The sequence below is a fragment of the Mobula birostris genome, chromosome 9 (assembly GCF_030028105.1).
Source record: "Mobula birostris isolate sMobBir1 chromosome 9, sMobBir1.hap1, whole genome shotgun sequence".
NCBI lineage: Eukaryota > Metazoa > Chordata > Chondrichthyes > Myliobatiformes > Myliobatidae > Mobula > Mobula birostris.
In genome coordinates this window covers 39,559,236-39,581,041 of record NC_092378.1, presented here as the reverse complement: position 1 = coordinate 39,581,041, position 21,806 = coordinate 39,559,236, and the positions used below count along the sequence as shown (strand labels likewise).

Here is a 21,806-nt window from a genome sequence, read left to right as displayed (position 1 = left end):
AACACATTCTTTAATGCATAAACACAAACTGAGTAAATACATTTTTGATACCTTAATCCCTTGTTTACTGTAGTTACATCTTAACAGCAGTGGAAGAGATCACTTTTGTGTAAATCCAAAATACAAGGACTTTATTGCCAGGTAGCTCATGAATTTAATTTAGTACTCTGAATATCAAAGTAAAAGTATTCATTGTTTCTTTATGAATGGTTGACCTGCAAATGTAAACTTTAATCTACAATTTACAGAGGTTCACCATTTGTACTTCTTTTGGAATGAGCAGTGTCCAAATATACTCTCAGTATCCATTTTATGAGGTATCTCCAGCACAAGAGGTACCTAATAAAGTGGGTACTGAGTGTATGTTTATGGTGTCTGCTGCTGTAGCCCATCCTCTGCAAGGTTCAACGTGTTGCACGTTCAGAGATTTTCTTCTGTACGCCACTGTTGTAATGCATGGCTATTTGAGTTATTTGTTGCTTTTCTGAGAACTTGAACCAGTCTGGCTATTCTCCTGAGACCTCCCTCATTAACAAGGTATTTTCGTCCATGGAACTGCAACTCTGGATATTTTTTCTTTGGTTTTCACACCATTCTGTGTAAACTAGAGACTGTTGTGCGTGAAAATCCCAGGAGATTAGGGGTTTCTGAGATATTCAAGGCACCCTGTCTGCCACCGGATCATTCCACAGTAAAAGTCACTTAGGCCGCATTTATTCCCCATTCTCAGGTTTGGGCTGAACAACTGAACCTTTGACCATGCCTTTTGCATTGAGTTGCTGTCTCATGATTGGCTGATTATATATTTGCATTAATGAGCAAGTGTATCTAACAAAGTGGCCACTGAGTGGAAATGTACTATTTCTAAGGGAATTTCTGGGTATTGTTAAAATCTTTGCAATTATATACTGTATATCTGGATATTAGTTCAAAAGTTTAAAAGACTTCTTAACTGCATGATTGTTGAGAATATTTATAAGTAAATATTGTTTAGAAGATTTTTAAAATAGATGTTGCACAGTTCACTAACCTCTCCATTTGCAGATGACGTAATCACAAGTTCTGACCTGGATATTCCTAAGGTCATGACTTTTATCTATAATGCAGAGGTGATCCTTGAAAACCACCTGTCTTATTTGAGGGGTGATGAAATTAATCCCAACTCCGTGCCTGTTATAAGAATCACCCCTTATAACAATGATTAGTGAGGCACAGAGAGATCAGTATTTACCAACAAGTACCTTTATTGTCTAAGCTAACAAGTACGTGAATTCATACAGTAAATACCTCGTGTGCACACCCGCTAAATATCCCTGACTTTCCTGAACAGTCAAAGAATAGCAAAGGTATTTAGATTTTAGATTATGAGGACACTCAGTCCTCGTTTATTGCTATTTAGAAATGCATGCATTAAGAAAGGATGCAATGTTCCTGAAGTATAATATCACAGAAACACAGGCATACCAAGACTAAAACTGACAAAAACCACAAAATTATAACATATAGTTACAACAGTGCAAAGCAATACCCGTAATTTAATAAAGAGCAGACCATGGGCACGCTAAAAAAAAGTCTCAAAGTCCCGATAGCCCCATCATATCACGCAGACAGTGGAAAGGAGAAACTCTTCCTGCCATGAACCTCCAGCGCCGCAAACTTGCCGATGCAGCACCTTGGAAGCACCCGACCACAGCCAACTCTGAGTCCGTCTGAAAACTTCGAGCCTCCGACACCGAGCACCGAGCACCATCTCTGCCGAGTGCTTTGACCCCGCCCCGGCTGCTGAGCAACAAGCAAAGCCGAGGACTCGGGGCCTCCCCTTCCAGAGATTCTGGATCACACAGTAGCAGCGGCAGCGAAGAAGGCATTTCAGAAGTTTCTCCAGATGTTCCTCCGTACTCTCACGTCTGCCTCCATCAAATCAGGATTGTGCATGGCACCCTACTTGACAAATAACAGATATTCATCCCAGGAGTGGCCTCTGCGCGCTGCGTCGCGCCGCCATCTTCTCCTCTCCAGAGGAGAACCTGGGCAAAGAAGTCTACACTGGCCAGGCATTCCTCATAGTCCCGATTCACTCACCATGTATTTCACATTGGGTCGCTCTCTCTTGTATCTGTGATGGTTAGACTTCTTCTTTCTCTTTCAATGATTTTCTTATTAACTTCTACATAAAAGAATACAGAGTACAAGAAGTATATATTATGAGAAAAAAAATAGCAATACATATTTGAATCACACTTGCAACCTCATTACTCTATATTCATGTAAATTAGACTAAATTGTAATATTGAAATATGGTAATTTTATTATTATACAGAAAAAAATCTAAACCCACTACCAAGATCAAAGCTGCTTGGTAAAGAAAAAAAGAAGGAAAAAAATCCTTATAGTGAAATATGTTATTAGCCAACATCGGTACTTTAACAACAAATCAAAAGATTTTGAAAATAGTTCAAAAATGATCCCCACAATGTGTGAAAGTCTTGACTAGGTTTAGAAATTGAACAACGGATCTTTTCTAAATTTAAACATGACATAACATTGCGTAACCATTGAGTATGAGTAGGCGGAACCACATCCTTCCATTTAAGCAAGAGTGTCCACCTAGCTATAAAAGCCAAAATGTGTAAATCAGATGTCTCCAGAATAATATCTTTTTCTCCAACAATACCGAATAAAGCAGTCAAAGGGTTAGGCTTAAAATTTACTTTGAAAGGTACAGAGAAATTTTGAAATACTTCCTTCCCGTGTTTCCCAAGACTCGGACATGTCCAAAACATATGAATTAGTGAAGCTTCTCCATTATTATATCTATCACAAAATGATTAAAAATGAGATAGCTTATTCTTGGTCATGTGGGCCCTATGGCCCACTTTAAATTGTAAGAGCCAGTGGCAGGCACATAACGATGAAGTGTTAACCAATTTAAAAATTTCATTCCAAGTTTCCTCAAAAATTGAAGTCTGTAAATCTTGTTCCCAAAGATTTTGAATTTTCTCTAAAGGAGCATTTCTCATTCCCAGCAACATACTGTAAATATTAGATATTGAACCATTGTGAAATGGTTTCAGATTAAAACTTACATCTAATAAGTTCTCATTGGGATTTTTAGGAAATGTATATAATTGAGATCGCAGAAAGTCTCCAATTTGTAGATATTGAAAAAAAGTGTGTTTTTGATAAGCTATACTTAGCTGACAATTGCTCAAACGAAAAGAGACTTCCTCCAACAAACAAATCCTGGAAGCATTTAATACCCAATCTATCCCATTCTTTAAAAACTAGATCAGTCATAGAAGGTTTAAAAAAAAATTAGAAAAAGTGGGACTAGAAAGAGAAAATCTCAATAAACCAAGATATTTTCTAACTTGTACCCAGATCCTCAAAGTATGTTTAACTACCAAATTGTCAGTTAGTTTACTTAAAGATAAAGGAAGTGAGGATCCAAGAAAAGAAATGATAGAAAATTTATTAACAGAGTTAGCTTCTAAAGCGACCCATACCGGATAGTCCTCATGGTTAATATATTATGACCAAAACGTAAGGTTTCGTATATTGACTGTCCAGTAATAAAACCTAAAATTGGGTAAAGCTAAACCTCCATTCTTTTCAGCCTTTTGAAGGTGAACTTTATTTAATCTAGAATGTTTATTTTTCCATATATAAGAAGATAGAATAGAATCAAGAGAATCAAAAAAAGATTTAGAAATGAAAACGGGTAAGGCTGGAAAAGGTATATAAATTTAGGTAAGATATTCATTTTAATAGAATTAATTCGGCCAACTAACGATAATGAAAGGGGCGGCCAGTTTGATAGTGCCCTTTTAGCATAATTCAGTAGGGTAAGAAAATTTTCTTTGAGTAGGTGTTTATAATCCTTAGTAATTGTTACACCCAAATAGGTAAATTGATTTCTTACTATTTTAAAAGGAAGGTTAGTATGTGATGGTTATTCTTCAAAATTACTGCCACCAGCACACATGAAGTATCCATTTTTATATCCATTTTTATCAACTCAGATATGCATTCCAGTGTCATTGGCCACAGGTCATGTGTCTGACTTTTACACCATGTTATTGGCTATGCTCCAAGATAGCATCCATTTATTGCCCTCTTCCCATTGTGATAATCAATAAATTATCGCCCTTTGTTCCTAATCAGCAACCAACTCGAATCACTCCAGGCGAGCACCATCCCCAACATTGACAAACCTGCATGTTATATCCGAACAAAGAACATCTCACAAATAACCTCTTATTTGGAAGTGATCAAGTGAAACATTGATCAAGCCAAGCACTTCAAGCTCGCAAAAAGGAGAACAAAGTGTCTTCACAAAATGGCAGTCTCCATCCCCACGCACGTGGCAAGAACAAAGACAATTTGTCTGTCTGTCTGTTTCCACTATCATTCAAATTCACTGATTTGTAGTCTGTCGTTCTTTCTCACCAACAATGTGGTCCTTTTCCTAACATTGTTGCATTCTTTTCTCACCTCTATGTTTTCATCCAATTTCACTTCCAAAGGTTCCTATTAATAACCATTGTCCTATCAGACAGTACATCCCATGTCCTAACCACTTATTGTGTAAAAGAGCATTTCATGTCATCTTTGGCCATTTTGTCTCTAGCGGATCTTAGCTTTGTGCCAATAGCATCAGTTCCCCATTATTCACTCTGCGTGAACCAAGTTTTTTAACACCACAATTTCCTTTTAACCAGATTGAAGGCCATTGATCTCAGCTCTGTCATTCTGTCCAGGTAACTGTAATCCCTGATCACTGATGCACAGAACAGATGTTTTATTTTACTATTTAGGTATAGTAATGTGCTCTCAGACCAAACAGTCTTCCTAATGCACTCCTCTGCCTGGAAGACTGTTGCAGGCTTTGGCGTGGGTGGTCTTAGTCAGTCCACAGAATCGAAGGTTACTTGCTTCCAATGCACTTTTTTAGATTCTGAGGTTGTATGAAGAGCCAGTTTGGGGACAGAAGACACTTCAACAGATAGGTCGGGAGCTACTTGAGAGGTTGAATGGCTGTTTCTATGACTTATATAAGCTTTTGTGAACATCCAGTGAATAGTCTCGATGTTCTCAAATCCGTCCCAAATCTTCTCAAATTTGAGTGACTGAGGACCAGATGTTCCCACGAGACAACAGAGATGTTACACTTCTTCAAGAAAGATTTGAATATATCCATGAAACTTTCTCTCTGTCCATCTAGCAATCTCCTCTCATGACAGAGTAATAGAGCTGCTGGTTCATAATGCCAGAGACCTGGCTTCAACCCTTGGCTCAGATGCTGTTTGTGTGGAGTTGCCATGTTCTCTGTGTGACTGTACGAGTTTCTTCTGACCATTCTCATTTCCTCCCACATTTCAAAGATGTGTGAACTGATAGGTTAATTATCCAAGCAACACATACAAGATGCTGAAGGAACCCAGCAGGCCAGGCCAGACAACATTTTGGGTCGACTGTACTTTTCTCCATAGATGCTGCCTTGCCTGCTGAGTTCCTCCAATATTTTGTGTGTGTTGCTCAGATTTACAGCATCTGCAGATTTTCTCTTCTTTGAGGTTAATTATCCACTGCAAATTGCCTCTAGGATGCAGTTATGGAATACAATCTGTTGGAGAGGGGGATGATGATGGGAATGTGGGGAAAATAAGAAAGGGGATTCGTGTAAAATGAGTGATTGATGGTCAGCAGAGACCAAATGGACTAAATGGGCGGGTTTCTATGTTGATTCACTCTCTGACTCTGAGCAGCCACTTTAACAGCCAGTTCACTTGTCCTTATGTATGCTTGAAAATGTGAAGTCATAATGGATAATTCTGTTACTCCTTATCCAATGCTACTCAAGTGCCACTTTAGAAACTCAAGACAACTTCAGACTATCTTTATTGCCATATCTCCCACTGAACTTGCCATCACTCATTTCTGGACCTAACCAGAGGAAACAATCTCTCTGCAACCTTTGATGAATCTTTTATTTTTCAATGCAATCACATCCTATTCTAACACTTTCTCGTACTTTCTCTAATGGACTACTCCTTCATTGTAGTAATCAGTCTCGTGAATTTATCTAACTCTGGGTATAATAAGAAAAGAAAAGACTCATCAGGTCAGAAGACCCTCCAACTCAAATTATTGACTCTTTCTCTTCCCACAGATCTGGCTTGACCTGAATATTTTCAGCATTTTCAAGTTTTGTTTGCTGCACCCAGAATATGGTCTGTAAATTGCCACATCTAAATGGAATAGAATCTAAATGGGATGTCTCTTTACGGTACTAGTGACCAGGGTTCAATTCCCTCCACTGACTGTAAGGAGTTTGTACCTTCTCCCCATGACCACAAATGTTTCTTCTGGGTGCTCCGGTTTCCTCCCATAATCCAAAGACCTACATACCAGTTGGTAGGTTAATTGATCATTGTAAACTGCCCCATGATTAGGCTAAATTTACACTGGGGGATTGCTGGGTGTGGTGGCTCGAAGGACCAGAAGAGTCTATTCTACACCCAATCAATAAATAAACAGTTCCCATTCACTCTTTAACCAGAAACCCTATTCTTAGAGATGTATCCCATTGTCAGCCCAGAGATGTCTCTAATCCCCCTGATTTCTTAGAGTTTAGCAAACTGCAAATCTCTCTTTCCTAGTTCTGATGAAGGTCTTCAACCTGAACATTAATTCTCTCCACATGATTAACCTGACCTACTAAGGATTTTCAGCATTTTCTGCTTTCATTCTACATTTCTACTCTTTGCCACTATTTTTTTTAAAATTTCCAAGCTAAATAGATCTTTTAGTAAAGAGGCCATTCATTTCTTAAAATGCGGTCTCACCCAAGCCATGTACGATCACAGCAAGGCATTTACCGTAAAGGTGAGCATACCATTTGCCTTCCTAATTGCTTGCTGTTCCTACATATTCACTTTCAGATCTCATGAACTAGCCATGTGAAAATCCCCTTTATACCAACATTTACAAGCTTCTTACCATTGTAAAGTACACTGTTTGCCTGTTCTTCTCCCCATTTTCTCACATTGTACACCAGTTGTCTTCTTCTTGCTCTGTCTATCCTCCTTTGCAGACTTCATCTCTTTGTAGTTCACTTTGCCAGACAGCTTTATAAAATCAATGAAGTTGCATTGTTTGTTCCGTCTTTTCATCCATTACATTCACCTGACAGCCAATAGTGACCCCGTTGGTCACAATCATAATGTACCCTAGGACACAAGTGATCACTTGATATCATTCATATATGCTTATGTGATAATGTAATCTCCACTAAATTCAGTACTTCCTTCATTTCTAATCTTGTTGATCTGAACTAGTTTCTTCTCCAGAGGACAGATTTAATCCTTCCAAGGCTACGTACATGACCTCTGGTTCTGTTTCTCTCCCTTCTGGTAAGATGGCAGAGTGTATGAATGCAGCTCCTCTCTGGGGCCAATCAAAGGTGCTTTTATTCTTTGTAAAATTAGTTTTTACAATTCAAAGACAATTGTACTCCAAAAATATCAGGTACCACAGTGCTACTCCATCAGTGAGCTGCTCGTTGGTCAGAGTAACTGGACTGGTGTCAGATGTTGGAGAAAGAGAGGGCCGGGATGTTGGAAGAGAGCTGGCTGTGGTGTTGAGGAGCCCTTTGGAAAATCGGAGGATTCCGCCGGTGTGTCGGAGGAGCTGGTGGATTCGGAAGAGCTGACCTGGCTGCAGACTGTGTTTTTGCCCGCTACTCAGATGTATCGGTGCAGTATAACTGTGGGAGATTATCTCAGACATTTCACTTGATATACAAGACTCTGTTGGACAGCGATAATGCAAGTTGCAGCAGACCTATTACCCTTGTCTGGTGGAGGGACAGATGACATGGGAGCTATGTAGCCTCCGTTGTAGGCCTCAAGCCTCAGGCTTGCCTACTGCTGCAGACCAGGCGAGAGACATGGAAGTGTTTACAGCATGGCGTCTGAACTCGGCTGGGGCCTGGCCTCTCCCTTCGGCGCTGCCCTCCCACGTTTGAGTGGTGGAACGACAGGCTGGATTGTGTGCATCTGTACACTGCTGTGAGACTATAGCATCGATTGCTGGACACTGTCACTCAGGGTCTTGGACCATATTTATGTTTTTCTTTTGAGTGAATATGCTTCTTTGGTTGCTATTTTGAATTATGTTACTTGCCATTTTTGAATGTTTGCTTGCTATTTTGAATGTTTTACATCTTGATCCCAGAGGAATGCTGTCTCATTCAGCTGTATCTATGTATGGTTTGAATGATAATTAAACTTGATTTGATTGATTTGATTTGACTTTACACCAAATCTTATTTTGACAGTGGCAAATTTCTATGGATCAATTGATTTTCAGTAACAACACAGCAACATTGCCTTATCACAGTTTTCAAAAAACCTTCCACAGACCCTAGGACAGCATAGTGATAAGTGAAATCACTTTACAGCACCAGCAATCACCAATTAGGGTTCAATAACCACCACTGTCTGTATACTGTGTTGGTACTGGAAGCATGGTGACACTTGCAGGCATAATCCTCATACCGTGTTGGTCGATGCAAAATGACACATTTCACTGTATGTTTCAATTTATCGATGTACATGTGACAAATAAAACTAATTTTTTAAAATCTTTTTCCATGGAATTGACATTCCTTTCACTTTTGATACGGGCTTTTACACCTGAGGGCATCATAGGAAGCTGCTGCAATGTTAATATGTAGTTTGAAGTCAGATCTGCTGCAGGGAGCAGCTGAGAGAAGCTGGGCTGATCAGAATGGAATGTCAAGGGGACTCTCCAGTTCTGCACTCAACTTCTTACTTCTTGAAGACGTGAGTGTCTTTTATCATTCTGCTGATATGAAGCTTGTCACTGTTTTTCAGGTAATTCTTTACCCGACTTCCAATAGTCCAAAGGCACCCGAATTGCACAAGATGATTACTCCAAAAAATAGCCAAGATTCAGATCTGAAAATACGGCTAGCAGTAAGGATGGATAAACCTCCAAACATGAAGCATTGTGGGTAAGTCTGCAATAGTAATGACCTTTTTACAGATGGAAAGCATGACAGCTGGTTTCTGGTACACATGAAATCTGGGGGTATTAGAGGGAAATAGTTCTTGCCATTCACAGAAGTTCATGGTATCACATTCAATTGCACCAGACTTAGAAAGTCAGAGAACTCTTAGAAGTATTTAGGTTGTACATAATGTACCTGGTGGGAGACATTGCAGATTCTTTTCATAAATACTGCCTTACTGTTAATGTTAGAAATGATGGAACATCCTCTATTGAGACTGCTTGATCCTGACCTCTCGATATTGACTCAACAAATGAAAGGCCAACATGCTGTAATTAATTTAACATTGATATGTTAAATTACTTAAAACATACATCACCAGCGTTTCCTTTGTTTGCTATTTGAGGAAAAACTTTTCATCACATAATGACCCTATCTTTATATCGCCCTAGAAAGTGCTGGAGAAATACAGTAAGTCAGGCTGCATCTGTGGAGGGAAACAAACAGTCGACATTTTAGCCCAAGATCCTTCATCAGGCCTTTCCTCCATCTGGCAGAACTGGTACGCCCCCCCCGCTTAACAACATCTCTTTTACACCCCCCCCAACAACATCTCTTTCAGCTCCTCCCACTTTCCACAGAGCAAAAATATTGCCACGGGCCCTCGCATGGGCCCAGCTATGCCTCCCTTTTTGTTGGCTATGCGGAACAGTCTGTGTTCCAACCCCACACCAGTAACACATCACAGCTCTTTCTCCACTACATTGGCAAACACTTCTGGTGCTGCTTCCAGTGCCCAGCAGAACTGGTCAATTTTATCAATTTCACCATCAACTTCCACCCCACCCTCAATTTTACTTGGTCCATCTCCAACGCCTCCTTCTCATTCCTTGAACTCTTTGTCTCCAGTTATGTACCAACATCTTTTACAAATGTACTCACTCCCACAGTTACCTTGACTACACCTCTTCCCACCTTGTCACTCGCAAGGATGCTATTCTCTTTTCTCAGTTACTTCATCTCCACTCTGTCTCTTCTCATGATGTGGCTTTGATTCAAGGATATGTTAGATGTTCCCTTTTTTCAGAAAATGGGGTTTCTCCTGCACCACTGTCTATGCTGCCTTCACCCTGACGAAGTCCTGACGAAGGGTCTCGGCCTGAAACGTTGACTGTACCTCTTCCTAGAGATGCTGCCTGGCCTCCTGCGTTCACCAGCAACTTTGGCGTGTGTTGCTTCACCCATATCTCCTCCTTTTTTTGCACATCTCCCTACATTTTATCTCCACCCCTTCCCCACCACCAGCATAGCAGTCCTTGTCATCATCTACATGAACTTTCGCATCCAACACATAATTCTCCATAAATTGCACCACCAGGCACACCTACCCCCTCTGTTCCGCTCTTCACTTTCCACAGGGATCAGTCTCTCTGCAACTCCCTTATCCACTCACCCTTCCCTACCAATCACCCCCAGGCACTTATCCCTGCAATGGTCCCAAGTATTACACCTGCCTTTACACCTCCACCATCACCACCATTCAAGGCCCTAACCAATTATTCCAGGTGAGGCATCACTTCACATTTGAATCCATTTGGATCACTTATTGCATCAGATGCTCATGGTATGGTTTCCTCTACGTCATGAGACCTGACGCAGATTGGAGGATCTTTTCTTTAAGCATTTTTGCTCCACCCATCATAACACCCCAGATTCCTCCATAGCCAGCCATTTTAATTCCACTTCCCATCCAAGATCTTGGCCCAAAACATCCACTTTTTATTTCCCTCCACAGACACTGTCTGACCTGCTGAGTTCCACTAGCATCTTTTGTACAATAGTCCACTGCAGCCTCTGCAGTCTTTCTTCTGTGTCCAAGGATGTGGGCATTACCATCCAGGCCAGAATTTATTGTTAGTTACCATTGAGAAGGTGAATGGTGAGTTATCTTCTTGAATCACTGCAGACTACTGGTGAACAACTCCACATACTGTTGGTTGTTAAATGCTAGAATTATTCAAGGTGAAGATGAAGGAAGAGCAATTTTTTTTCCAAGTCCAGATAGTGCTCAACTTTAATGGATGGAGAGGTGGAGGTGAAAACTGCAGGTGGTGGTGTTTTATCTGAAGCCCTTGTAATATTTGGTGACAGAGGTTGTGAGTCTGGATGATGCTGCTAGAGTAGCTTAGGAGAGTAACTGCAGTGCAGTTTGTAGATGGTGGCAACAGCAGCTACTATGGACTGGTGGAGGAGGTTGTAAACTTTTAGGGACGACTACCTGTCAAGCAGCCTACTTTGTCCAAGTTTTTGGCGAGCTCTTGGAGTTGCAGCTATCCCGTGAGGTGGAGAGTATTCTATTACAGCATTCCATCATGCTCCTAATACGTGCCTTGCAGTTGTTCAGAAGACTTTGGGCTGTCGGGATATGAGTCATTCTCAGTAAAATACAATAGGACATTGATAGGATGTAATGCTTGGCTGAAAAGTGGCAGACAGAGTTCAATCCTGAAAAGTGTGAAAAGATAAATTTTGGAAGGTCAAATCTGAAGGCAGAGTAAAGTGTTAATGGTAGCATTCTTAGCAGTGTGGAGGAACAGATGGATCATGGGGTCTAAGTCCACAGATCCCTCAAAGTTGCCACATAAATTGATATGGTGGTTAAGAAAACATATGTTGTGTTGGCCTTCATCAGTCAAGGGTTTGAGTTCAAGAGCAGAGGGGTAATGTTGCAGCTCTGGTTAGACCTCACCTGGAGTATTGTGCTCCATTCATGCTGCCCGGATTAAAGATGATCTCTTATGAGGAAAGGTAGAGTGAGCTCGGACTTTATTCTTTGGAGTGAAGGATGAGAGGTGACTTGATGGAGATGTATGAGATGATGAGAGACATTGATAATGTGGATAGCCATTTCCTTTTTCCCAGGGAGGTGGTGAATACAAGAGTGCATAATGTTAAGGTAATTGGAGGGAAGTATAGGAGGGACGGTAGAGGTAGGATTTTTACACAGAAAATGATGCCAGGAGTGGTGGTAGAAGCAGATACATTAGTGATGTTTAAGAAACTCATAGATAGAACTTGGATGAAAGAAATATGAAGACCCATGTGGGAGAGAAGAGTTAGATTGATCCAGGAGTAAGTTAAAAGGTCAGTACAATGTTGTGGGCCAAAGTCCCTGTAGTGTGCTGCACTGTTCTAGTTCTTACAAAAACAGAAGGTGTACAGTGTATTGGCCTTCATCAATCGTGGAATTAAATTTAGGAGCCAAGAGGTAATATTGCAGCAATATAGGACCCTGTTCAGACCCCACTTGGAGTACTGTGCTTAGTTCTGGTCGACTCACTACAGGAATGATATGGAAGCCATAGAGAGGGTGCAGGGGAGATTTACAAGGATGTTGCCTGGATTGGGGAGCATGCCTTATGAAAACAGGTTGAGAGAACTCAGTCTTTTCTCCTTAGAGCGACGGAGGATGAGAGGTGACCTGATAGAGGTGTATAAGATGATGAGAGGCATTGATCGTGTGGATAGTCAGAGGCTTTTTCCCAGGGCTGAAATGGTTGCCACAAGAGGACGCAGGTTTAAGGTGCTGGGGAGTAAGTACAGAGGAGATGTCAAGGGTAAGTTTTTTACTCAGAGAGTGGTGAGTGTGTGGCATTGGTGCCGGCAACAGTGGTGAAGGTGAATACAATAGGGTCTTTTGGATAGGTTCATGGAGTTTAGAAAAGTAGAAGGCTATAGGTAAGCCTAGTAATTTCTAAATTAGGGATATGTTCAGCGCAACTTTGTGGGCTGGAGGGCCTGTATTGTGCTGTAGGTTTTCGATGTTTCTATCTTTCTATCTGCATGATGCTAAGCTAGGGCACATCATCAGTGATGTTACCTGGGGTCGTCAGGTGTTTCGGGTCTTTCAAAATCATACACCCTCGCCCAGGCGACCCGACCGGGGTTGATCAGACCCCGGCCTGTGTCCTAGCAGCAACCCATGGATCTGGCCTCTTTATCCAGAGCCATCTTGATGCTTCCTCTGCTGCATCTATGGTGGTAGAAATGGCTCTCCTTCTTCTCCCTGATTCCAAGTGCAGTGTATACTTTGCAGAGCAACTGGCCTGCAAAGCCACGACACCAAACCTCCACAGGCCAATGCTTTGCTCGCTGGCCTCTTCTTTGGCAGTTGTTCTTCAGATCTTCATACTCGGCTCTTTTAGAAACATAGAAACATAGAAAATAGGTGCAGGAGTAGGCCATTCAGCCCTTCGAGCCTGCACCGCCATTTATTATGATCATGGCTGATCATCCAACTCAGAACCCCGCCCCAGCCGTCCCTCCATACCCCCTGATCCCTGTAGCCACAAGGGCCATATCTAACTCCCTCTTAAATATAGCCAATGTACTGGCCTCAACTGCTTCCTGTGGCAGAGAATTCCACATATTCACCACTCTCTGAGTGAAGAAATTTTTCCTAATCTCGGTCCTAAAAGGCTTCCCCTCCATCCTCAAACTGTGACCCCTTGTTCTGGACTTCCCCAACATCGGGAACAATCTTCCTGCATCTAGCCTGTCCAATCCCTTTAGGATTTTATACGTATCAATCAGATCCCCCCTCAATCTTCTAAATTCCAACGAGTACAAGCCCAGTTCATCCAGTCTTTCTTCATATGAAAGTCCTGCCATCCCAGGAATCAATCTGGTGAACCTTCTTTGTACTCCCTCTATGGCAAGGATGTCTTTCCTCAGATTAGGGGACCAAAACTGCACACAATACTCCAGGTGTGGTCTCACCAAGGCCTTGTACAACTGCAATAGTACCTCCCTGCTCCTGTACTCAAATCCTCTCGCTATAAATGCCAGCATACCATTCACCTTTTTCACCGCCTGCTGTACCTGCATGCCCACTTTCAATGACTGGCGTATAATGACACCCAGGTCTCGTTGCACCTCCCCTTTTCCTAATCGGCCACCATTCAGATAATTTTCCGCTCATAGGCCTCCTCATGCGTTCTTCCCATGGCACGGTAAGCTCAAGCTTAAGAATGTGCTTTGATGAGTCGGACCACAACACAATGTTGGGCCGCGATGTAGTCTCTGTGATGTGGGGAGGAAACTGCAGCTGTTTTCCCAGGTCTGTGTTTAGCTTCCAGTCCTGCGCAGTGAAGAGCAAGCCGGTTGCTTTCTGGTGTTCTGTTGGTCTTACCCCTCTTTGACAAAGCAGATGGTATTCTTGACAGGACTTGTTTTCTGGCAGATGCTAAGGGTGCTGCAGGTTGTCTCAGCAATTGTCCGGAGGACCTGATCATTCCACCACCGATAACGGCTATCGGCAAGAGCTCTGGGGCAGCAGCTCAGAATATGCTCTAGCATACCGGTCCTCTTACAGAGGGGGCAAGCTGGTCGTTCTGCAAGGCCCCAGCAGTGCAGGTTGGATGGGCTAGGAAGGACATCATAAACAGCCTGGATAAGGAACTTGATGCGGTGTGGATCCACCTTCCAGAGATTGTTCCACGTGATCTTTCGCTCAATCACCTGCTCCCATTTGGTCCAGGCTCCTTGTTGTTTCACTGCCACTGCTCTGCTGATCCTCTCCTCCTCCACAGCTGTCCTTACTTCATTCTGGACCAGTTCTCATCACTCTTTCCCCTGCACTTTGTCAAAATGGGGGGCTTCAAGGCTTCCAAGTCCAGCTCTTCCCTTGGCAACTAGCCCCACCAGCACTTTGTGGTGCAGTCATGCCTCAACTTCTTCCACTGCGGCTTCTGCTCTCCGCTTTCTTCCAGTTCTCACTGCCACTCTCGCTCCGGCAACCTTTGGATCTGAAGATTCCCAGAACAGCAGCACCTCTCTTGCTCGCAAAACCTTGAACTCCTCCTCGATGGATTTCAGAGGGAGCCTCAGTTTACAGTTATTCCCGTACAGAGCGATGCTGCTGATGTTCCTTGGTAAACGGGCTGACTACCCTCCCTAATTCAGCAACAGTGGAAATTGGAAACTCATAGAGAAGCAGTGGCCAGAGGATTCTTGGTAGAACAACAGGAATTCTGCAGATGCTAGAAATTCAAGCAACACACATCAAAGTTGCTGGTGAACGCAGCAGGCCAGGCAGCATCTCTAGGAAGAGGTACAGTCGACGTTTCAGGCCGAGACCTGAACCACACGAAGGGTCTCGGTCTGAAACGTCGACTGTACCTCTTCCTAGAGATGCTGCCTGGCCTGCTGCGTTCACCAGCAACTTTGATGTGTGATTCTTGGTAGAATACCGTGCGGTAAATCCATGCCTTAAACCGCCCTGGAAGACCAGTTCTGTCAACCTCTTGCAACCATTGTTCAAACTCCCCACAGGTGTTTCTTATTGCCGCCTTATCTCTGAGTGTTGTATCAAACATCTTCCCAAGACTTTTAACAGGGTTCTCTGTGATGGTAGGAATTGGAATGTCCTCAACAGAGAAACAAAATTTCTCCTTTACTTTTTATGAGTTACTACAGATCTTGATTTTGCAGGCTTAAAGGACATCTTTGCCTACCTCATCAACCTTTCCAACCCCGTAAGAATCCACCTAGCACCAGGCACTGACTCCGTAGTGATAGTCACATCATCCTATATTATTTCTTCTATCTGCTATGTACAACTTTTGATCTGTTCTGATCACCTGAGTATTTTTGTGTTCATGGAGTTGTGAAATTTGTAAAAGATCCAGTGAAACAGACAATCCAAGCAGGTCGTCCAACTTGATTAAGTTCAACATGGATTACCCATAATCATTCAGAAGTTTGATACATGTGGTGTTATTTGTAGCATGGAGCTGGAAATTTTTCCTTTTGGCTGCCCTCTGTTAGCATTTATTCCTGAAATCAGAAGAAAAACTTGATACTTTATATTATCTTTATACTTTTGCTCATCAAACCTCTATGCAAAGTAATGTTTACTAAGAGTAATAATGATAACACTTTGATCTGTGGTTTTAAATCCACAACATTATCCAGACATAGTTGTATTGTGTGATAAGCTGCACAGATTTTACTCTTGTGACTGTTTGCTGCTTACTGCTGTATTAGGGAGAACTCCCATACTCAATAATCAAGGAAAGGAGACTTCCTGTAGCCAATGGGAGCAGGCAAAGTGGCCATAGGAATTTGTCTGAATTGTGGTCTTCCCCAAAGTAGTCACTGGATTTCATTGATGTCTTTATTGTGACCACCCTAACAACTAGTTATTGAACTAGAAGGAGTGCTGAAAAGATTTGCAAGGGTGCTCCTGGGACTTGAGGAAGTGAGTACTGGGGCAAGTTGAGGCAGGCTAGACCTTTATTCCTTGGGGTGTTGGAGACTGAGGGGTGACCGAACAGAGGTATATATAATCATACAGGCAAAGAAAGAGTGAATGCACTCAGCCTTTTCCCCAAGAATCAAAACTTAAAGGGTCCAATCACAAACAAGAGAAAATCTGCAGATGCTGGAAAACTTAGAGGGTATAGTTTTGAGGTTAGAGGGGAAAGATTTAAAAGGGCAACTTCTTCATACAGAAGGTGGTGGGTATACAGGACAAGCTGCTATAGAGGATGTGGTTGAGGCCAGTACGATAATGATATTTAGAATATATTGGGGCAGGTACAAAGGTTGGAGCAGGTTTAGAACAAGGTTTCCCAAAATGGGATCCATGGACTCTTTAGTTAATGGTAGGGGTCCATGGCATAAAAAAGGTTGGGAACCCCTGGTTTAGAGTGATTTTAGCCAATTGCAAGCAAATGGGAGTAGCTTAGATGGGCATCGTGGTTGTCATGGATGAGTTGGGCATTGTGATTGGCATGGTTGAGTTGGGCTACAGAACCTGTTTCCATGTTGTGTTAGACTATGGCTCTATGCCTCTCTTGCACAAAGGACATTCCAGCTGATGACACTGTTCTTCACCAGCCTGCCCAAATCATCTGACCCCTAGCCAGCACTCTCCCACTCTGCCCATCATTGCAGCATCCATTCATTCAGCAAACCTCGCTGGGAAGGATGTAGCTTGTACTGTGTGATATCGTTTAAAGAAGTGACCACAGAAAACTTGCTGTAGATCAGTGGAGTGCTGTTGTGCTGAAACTGATACTGTGTGTTGTGTCTGTGCACAACTACATATATATTAAGTAAAAACATGCACTCGAGAGATGGTTTTGCACAGAGAAAGAGAGAATAATGCACATGCATAAACAACAGCACATGTGCAGACAACAGATCAATATGTAGGGCTGGGGGGGGGTCACTGTTCTAAAATAAATAGATCCATACATTACACTTCCTCCACCTTTAGATTAATGCAACATAAAACTGTATATATACAAAACATACAATTTCCCTTTCATAAACACATATTCCAAATAAATTTGCTTTCACAATTACAGCCCATAACTAACTTCACAGTTCTAAAGGTGGATATCCATTAAAGTGATGGACAAGGAGGTCATTCTCTAAAGGAAGGTGGACAACTTCCTTTCCGTGTATCAGAACTCTGTTCATGCGACGGCAAATCAAACTCCTGCAATGCTGTTCATGAACAATTATCTGAGATCTTGCATAGAGCTCCTGAAATCAGATCTACAGAGGGAAGTACAGAAGAAACAGTTCAACCAGTTGCCAGGTGAAGCAGCAAGGAGCTTCAAGATTGGGCAGAAAGTCCTAGTGCTTGATTACCGAGAAGATAAGTGGACTCCCAGTAGGATAGCAACAAGAACTGGATTCAGTGTACACAGTGACTGTTGGAGATCAGAACTGGAGATGTCATGTGGACCAGATACTGCATGCTCAACCTAAGAACACACCAGAGTCGACTGTATCCAACAAGACGGCCACATTACAGCCACCAGTCTTGCCTCTCAGTGATGGCGTTACTGGCAGCAACATGACACAGGAAACCGAGAACATTGTCTTAGATAAGACATCTACCAAACCTGATGCCACTCTTCATGTCTAGAGGCGCTATCATGAAAGAAACAGATCCATATATTACACTGTGTAATACTGTGAAGCAAATAATTTTAATTTATTATTCCTTATGTGACTTTTACAAACAGCATTATGATAACCTATAATGCTGTTTTAACACCATTAAAAGGTGGTAATTTCTAAGTCTCTGTATGGTACAGTTTCTGGTATATTGTGGTTCAGTTTTTATCTGGGCTAATGAATACATATAAGCTGTAGGAAGCATCACTAGAAATGTAAAGCACATAAGTGTCTAATAATAACAATGTACAGAGATGTTTGATTAGAATATGGTAATTGAAATTAGTAAGGGTAGGATGAAAGCTTCAATAACAGTCTTAAGTATATCTGTGAATATGGTGCTGAGTCTATGAAGGCTGTTGTCCTCGGTACCCCTAATATGATGAACTGATAAGGGAGGCTTTGGGCCTACTCCAGGGTATGGATCTGAGGATTCAATTTTGTTTGGAATGTTGTTGTTGCTTCAATTGTTTGCATAATTTGTGTTTTTTTCCTTTCTCTTGCGCATCAGGTGTTGTTCTTTTTTCTTTAATTGGGATCTTTTGGGTTTCTTGCTTTGTGGCTACTTGTAAGCAAACAAATCTCAAAGTTGTATAATTTATACGTTCTTTGATAATAAATATACTTTGAATCTTGTATATTATAATCAATAGATTATCTTTAGCATGACAAGATTTTCAGTTGTTTTGAATTAACGCTTGTAAATGTTGTAGGAAGGTGTTGTAGCTTCTTTATTTTTCTGCATATGGTTGTGAATTAAAAAGTCATTTGTCCAGCCCATAAAATGAGTCAATTGACACATTACAGGGGGTGGGGGTGGGTGGGGTGAAGGATATGACTGTTGTTTTCTTACTTACAGCAGAGCCTGTGTGTAGATCATTTAGTTCGATCAGCCCTGGGTTTGTGCTCTAGCAGCTGAAGCTTTTCTGAAAAAGGAATGTGTTACAGTCTGTGGTTCATGTTCCCTTCACAACTTTGATTTCACTGAATATGCAGGAATTTAAATTTTAACCTTATAATCAAAGGCAAAGATTCATGAGTCATTTTAATAAACTACTCAACAGCAAAGATAAATTTTACACTCAGTTGACCTTCTCTCTCTGTGATTCTATTCTTAAGTATCAATGGTACTAATTATTTTACAGCTCCTGCTCCCATTGAATATAATGTCCTCAGGTGATCTATTCTTAACCCTTTTGGGCAACATTATTAGAAAACGTGCGGTTAGTTTTCATGTTGACACAGTTGACATATGTCTCACCAGTTCCCTTACATCCTTCATTGTTTCTACCTTCTCTGACACCATATTCAGTATCCCCTGCTGGAGAGGATGGAATTTTCTCTAAATTTGATCATTGCCTAATCGTAAGCCTTAGAAGGTATAGCTCACTCAAGTTCGCCGATTGAGTCAAAAGGGCAGCACCTCGTGGCAGTTTGGTGCAGCAGCCAATCAACATTCAAGATTGATTGGTAAGAACAAACTAAAGTAAGACAGGAGAAAACAGAGCTGCCATCATTGGAGTGGTCAGAGTTAAAGAGGAGATTTTTTAGGATTTAACTCTTCGAGGCTCCAGCAAGAAAAGGCTTCAGTCAGAGAAGGTAATAAAAGCTATAGGTAGATTTTTTTTACTTGCACAGTTTATAGTCGCTCAGTTAGAACAGTAAAGGTGCCAGGCAGGATAGTGAAATGCTCCTCTTGCGGGATGTGGGAAGGCTGGGAGACCTCCAGTATCCTTGACGACGACATCTACGAAAAGTGCACCCAGTTGTAGCTTCTAGCAATCCACGTGAAGGAATTGGACCTGGAACTGGATGAACTCTGGAACATTCTAGAGGCTGGGGGGTGATAGATAGGACATAGTGAGTGGTAGTTACACCCAGGGCAGGGTGCAGAATACAGGAAACTGGGTGACAGTTAAAAAGGGAAAAGTGGGGTTAAGCCACCAATGCAGATTACCCCTGTGGCCATCCCCTTCAACAACAGGTATAGCAGAGGAAAGTCACAGCGGATGGTTTCTGGTACTGAGTCTGGCTCTGGGGAAGAGCTGATCTGTGGTTATGGGGGATTTGTTAGTTCGGGAGACAGAAAGGCTCTGTGAATGAGACTGCCAGATGGTATGTTGTTTCCTTTGTGCCAGCGTCCAGGACATTTTGGATTGAGTCCTTGGCATTCTTAAGTGAGACAGTGAACAGCCAGAGTTCATGGTCCATGCGGGTACCCAAGACATAGGTAGGAAGATTGACGAGATCCTGCAAAGTGATTTCAGGGAGTTAAGTGATAAGTTGAAGGGCAGGACCTCCAGGGTTGTGATCTCAGGATCACTGCCTGTGCCTCGTGCTAATGAGGACAGAAACAGGGAGATTGTACAGTTCAACACTTGGCTAAGCAGTTGGTGCAGGAGGAAGGGCTTCAGATTTTTGGATCATTGGACTCTGTTTGAGGGAAGGTGGGACCTGTACGGAAGAGACTGTTTGCACCTGAACTGGAGGGGAACTAATGTCCTAGTGGGCAGATTTGTTACTGCTGTATGTTGTGGTTTAAACAAGGGTTGCAGGGAGAAGGGGACCAGAGAGCCAGAACAGTTAATGAAGAGGTTGTGGAAACAGATGTTGTTAAGACCCCAGACAAAGTTAGGAATCAAAAGGTTGAGCATGGTGTGACTAGTGTCCTCAGCTGCATATATTTCAATGCAGAAGTATCGTGGGAAATTCAGGTGAGCTCAGGACATAGATTCGTTCCCAAAAATCCTAACACTGAGCCTTAATTACACTCAGTCAATCATTGGTTGGACCACATTGTGCACTTGCCCAACACTAGATTCACAAAACAGACACTCCAGTCCAAAAGTATTTAAACACATCCTCAAAGCCTCCCTGAAATTGCAGCGTTCTCACTGATCTCTAGGAACGCATGGCCCTTGTCCACTCAGAGCGCAGGAGGAGCATTCAGGGTGACAATGAAAACCTTGAGTGGTACTTAAAGGACTCACAGAAGTTCTGTGTAAATGGACGGAGGAGCACACTAGCTATTCAGCATTCTCCCTCTCAAATACTTCATGTCCCAGGTGGGTCTGTGGCAGAGTTAAATCCTCCCCTATTAGCCTCAGAACCCTCAACTAGAATGCCAGCAAGTCATGCCTGGTTCCCAAGGAACCATGATAACATGATGCAACATAGAACAGTATAGTAAAGGAACAGGCCCTTTGGCCCACAATACGGTGCTGAACTAATTAGATTAGTAATCAATTGACTAACTAATCTCTTCTGCCTTCACAATGTCCATGTCCTTCCATTTTCCTCACATTCTAATTGTCTCTTAAAAGACCGCAATGTTTCTACGTCTTCCACCACCCTGGGCAGTGCATTCCTGGCACCCACCCCTCTGTGTAAAAAAAAACTTGTCCTTCACATCTCCTTTGAAATTACCCTCTCTCACCTTAAACGTATGCCCTCCGGTGTAAGACATTCCAATCCTGGGAAAAAGATACTGTCTGTCTAATCTATCTACGTCTCTCATAATCTTATAAACCTGTATCAGATCTCCCCTGATAGAGGCTTAACTAGTGCAAACGGAAGCACTCAAAAACATCAACACTGCAAAGTTTAATGTTGATATGTGTGACAAACAGAAGGAATGGAGTAGAGCAAATGTTTAAAGTTACTAAACTTATTGTAATTGAGTTTTAAAATGGTTTAGCAGAAAATATTTCTTTATATGTTTCTAAATAGTAAAATTAACTTAGTTTTAGTTAATTATTAATATAAATGATATCTATGTTAAAATCATTGAATT

At 41.9% G+C, this 21,806-nt stretch overlaps 1 protein-coding gene across 6 annotated transcripts in view; it reads left to right on the top strand.

Annotated features, from left to right (window-relative positions):
- The window catches only part of cadps2 (Ca++-dependent secretion activator 2), a 706,406-nt gene that overhangs the window by 370,120 nt on the left and 314,480 nt on the right, over positions 1–21,806 (top strand). For all 6 annotated transcript variants that reach the window (XM_072267874.1, XM_072267873.1, XM_072267872.1 and 3 more), the window contains exon 8: positions 8,901–9,040. In XM_072267874.1, the coding sequence (XP_072123975.1) occupies positions 8,901–9,040 (140 nt within the window). The remainder of the gene's footprint in view (positions 1–8,900; positions 9,041–21,806) is intronic.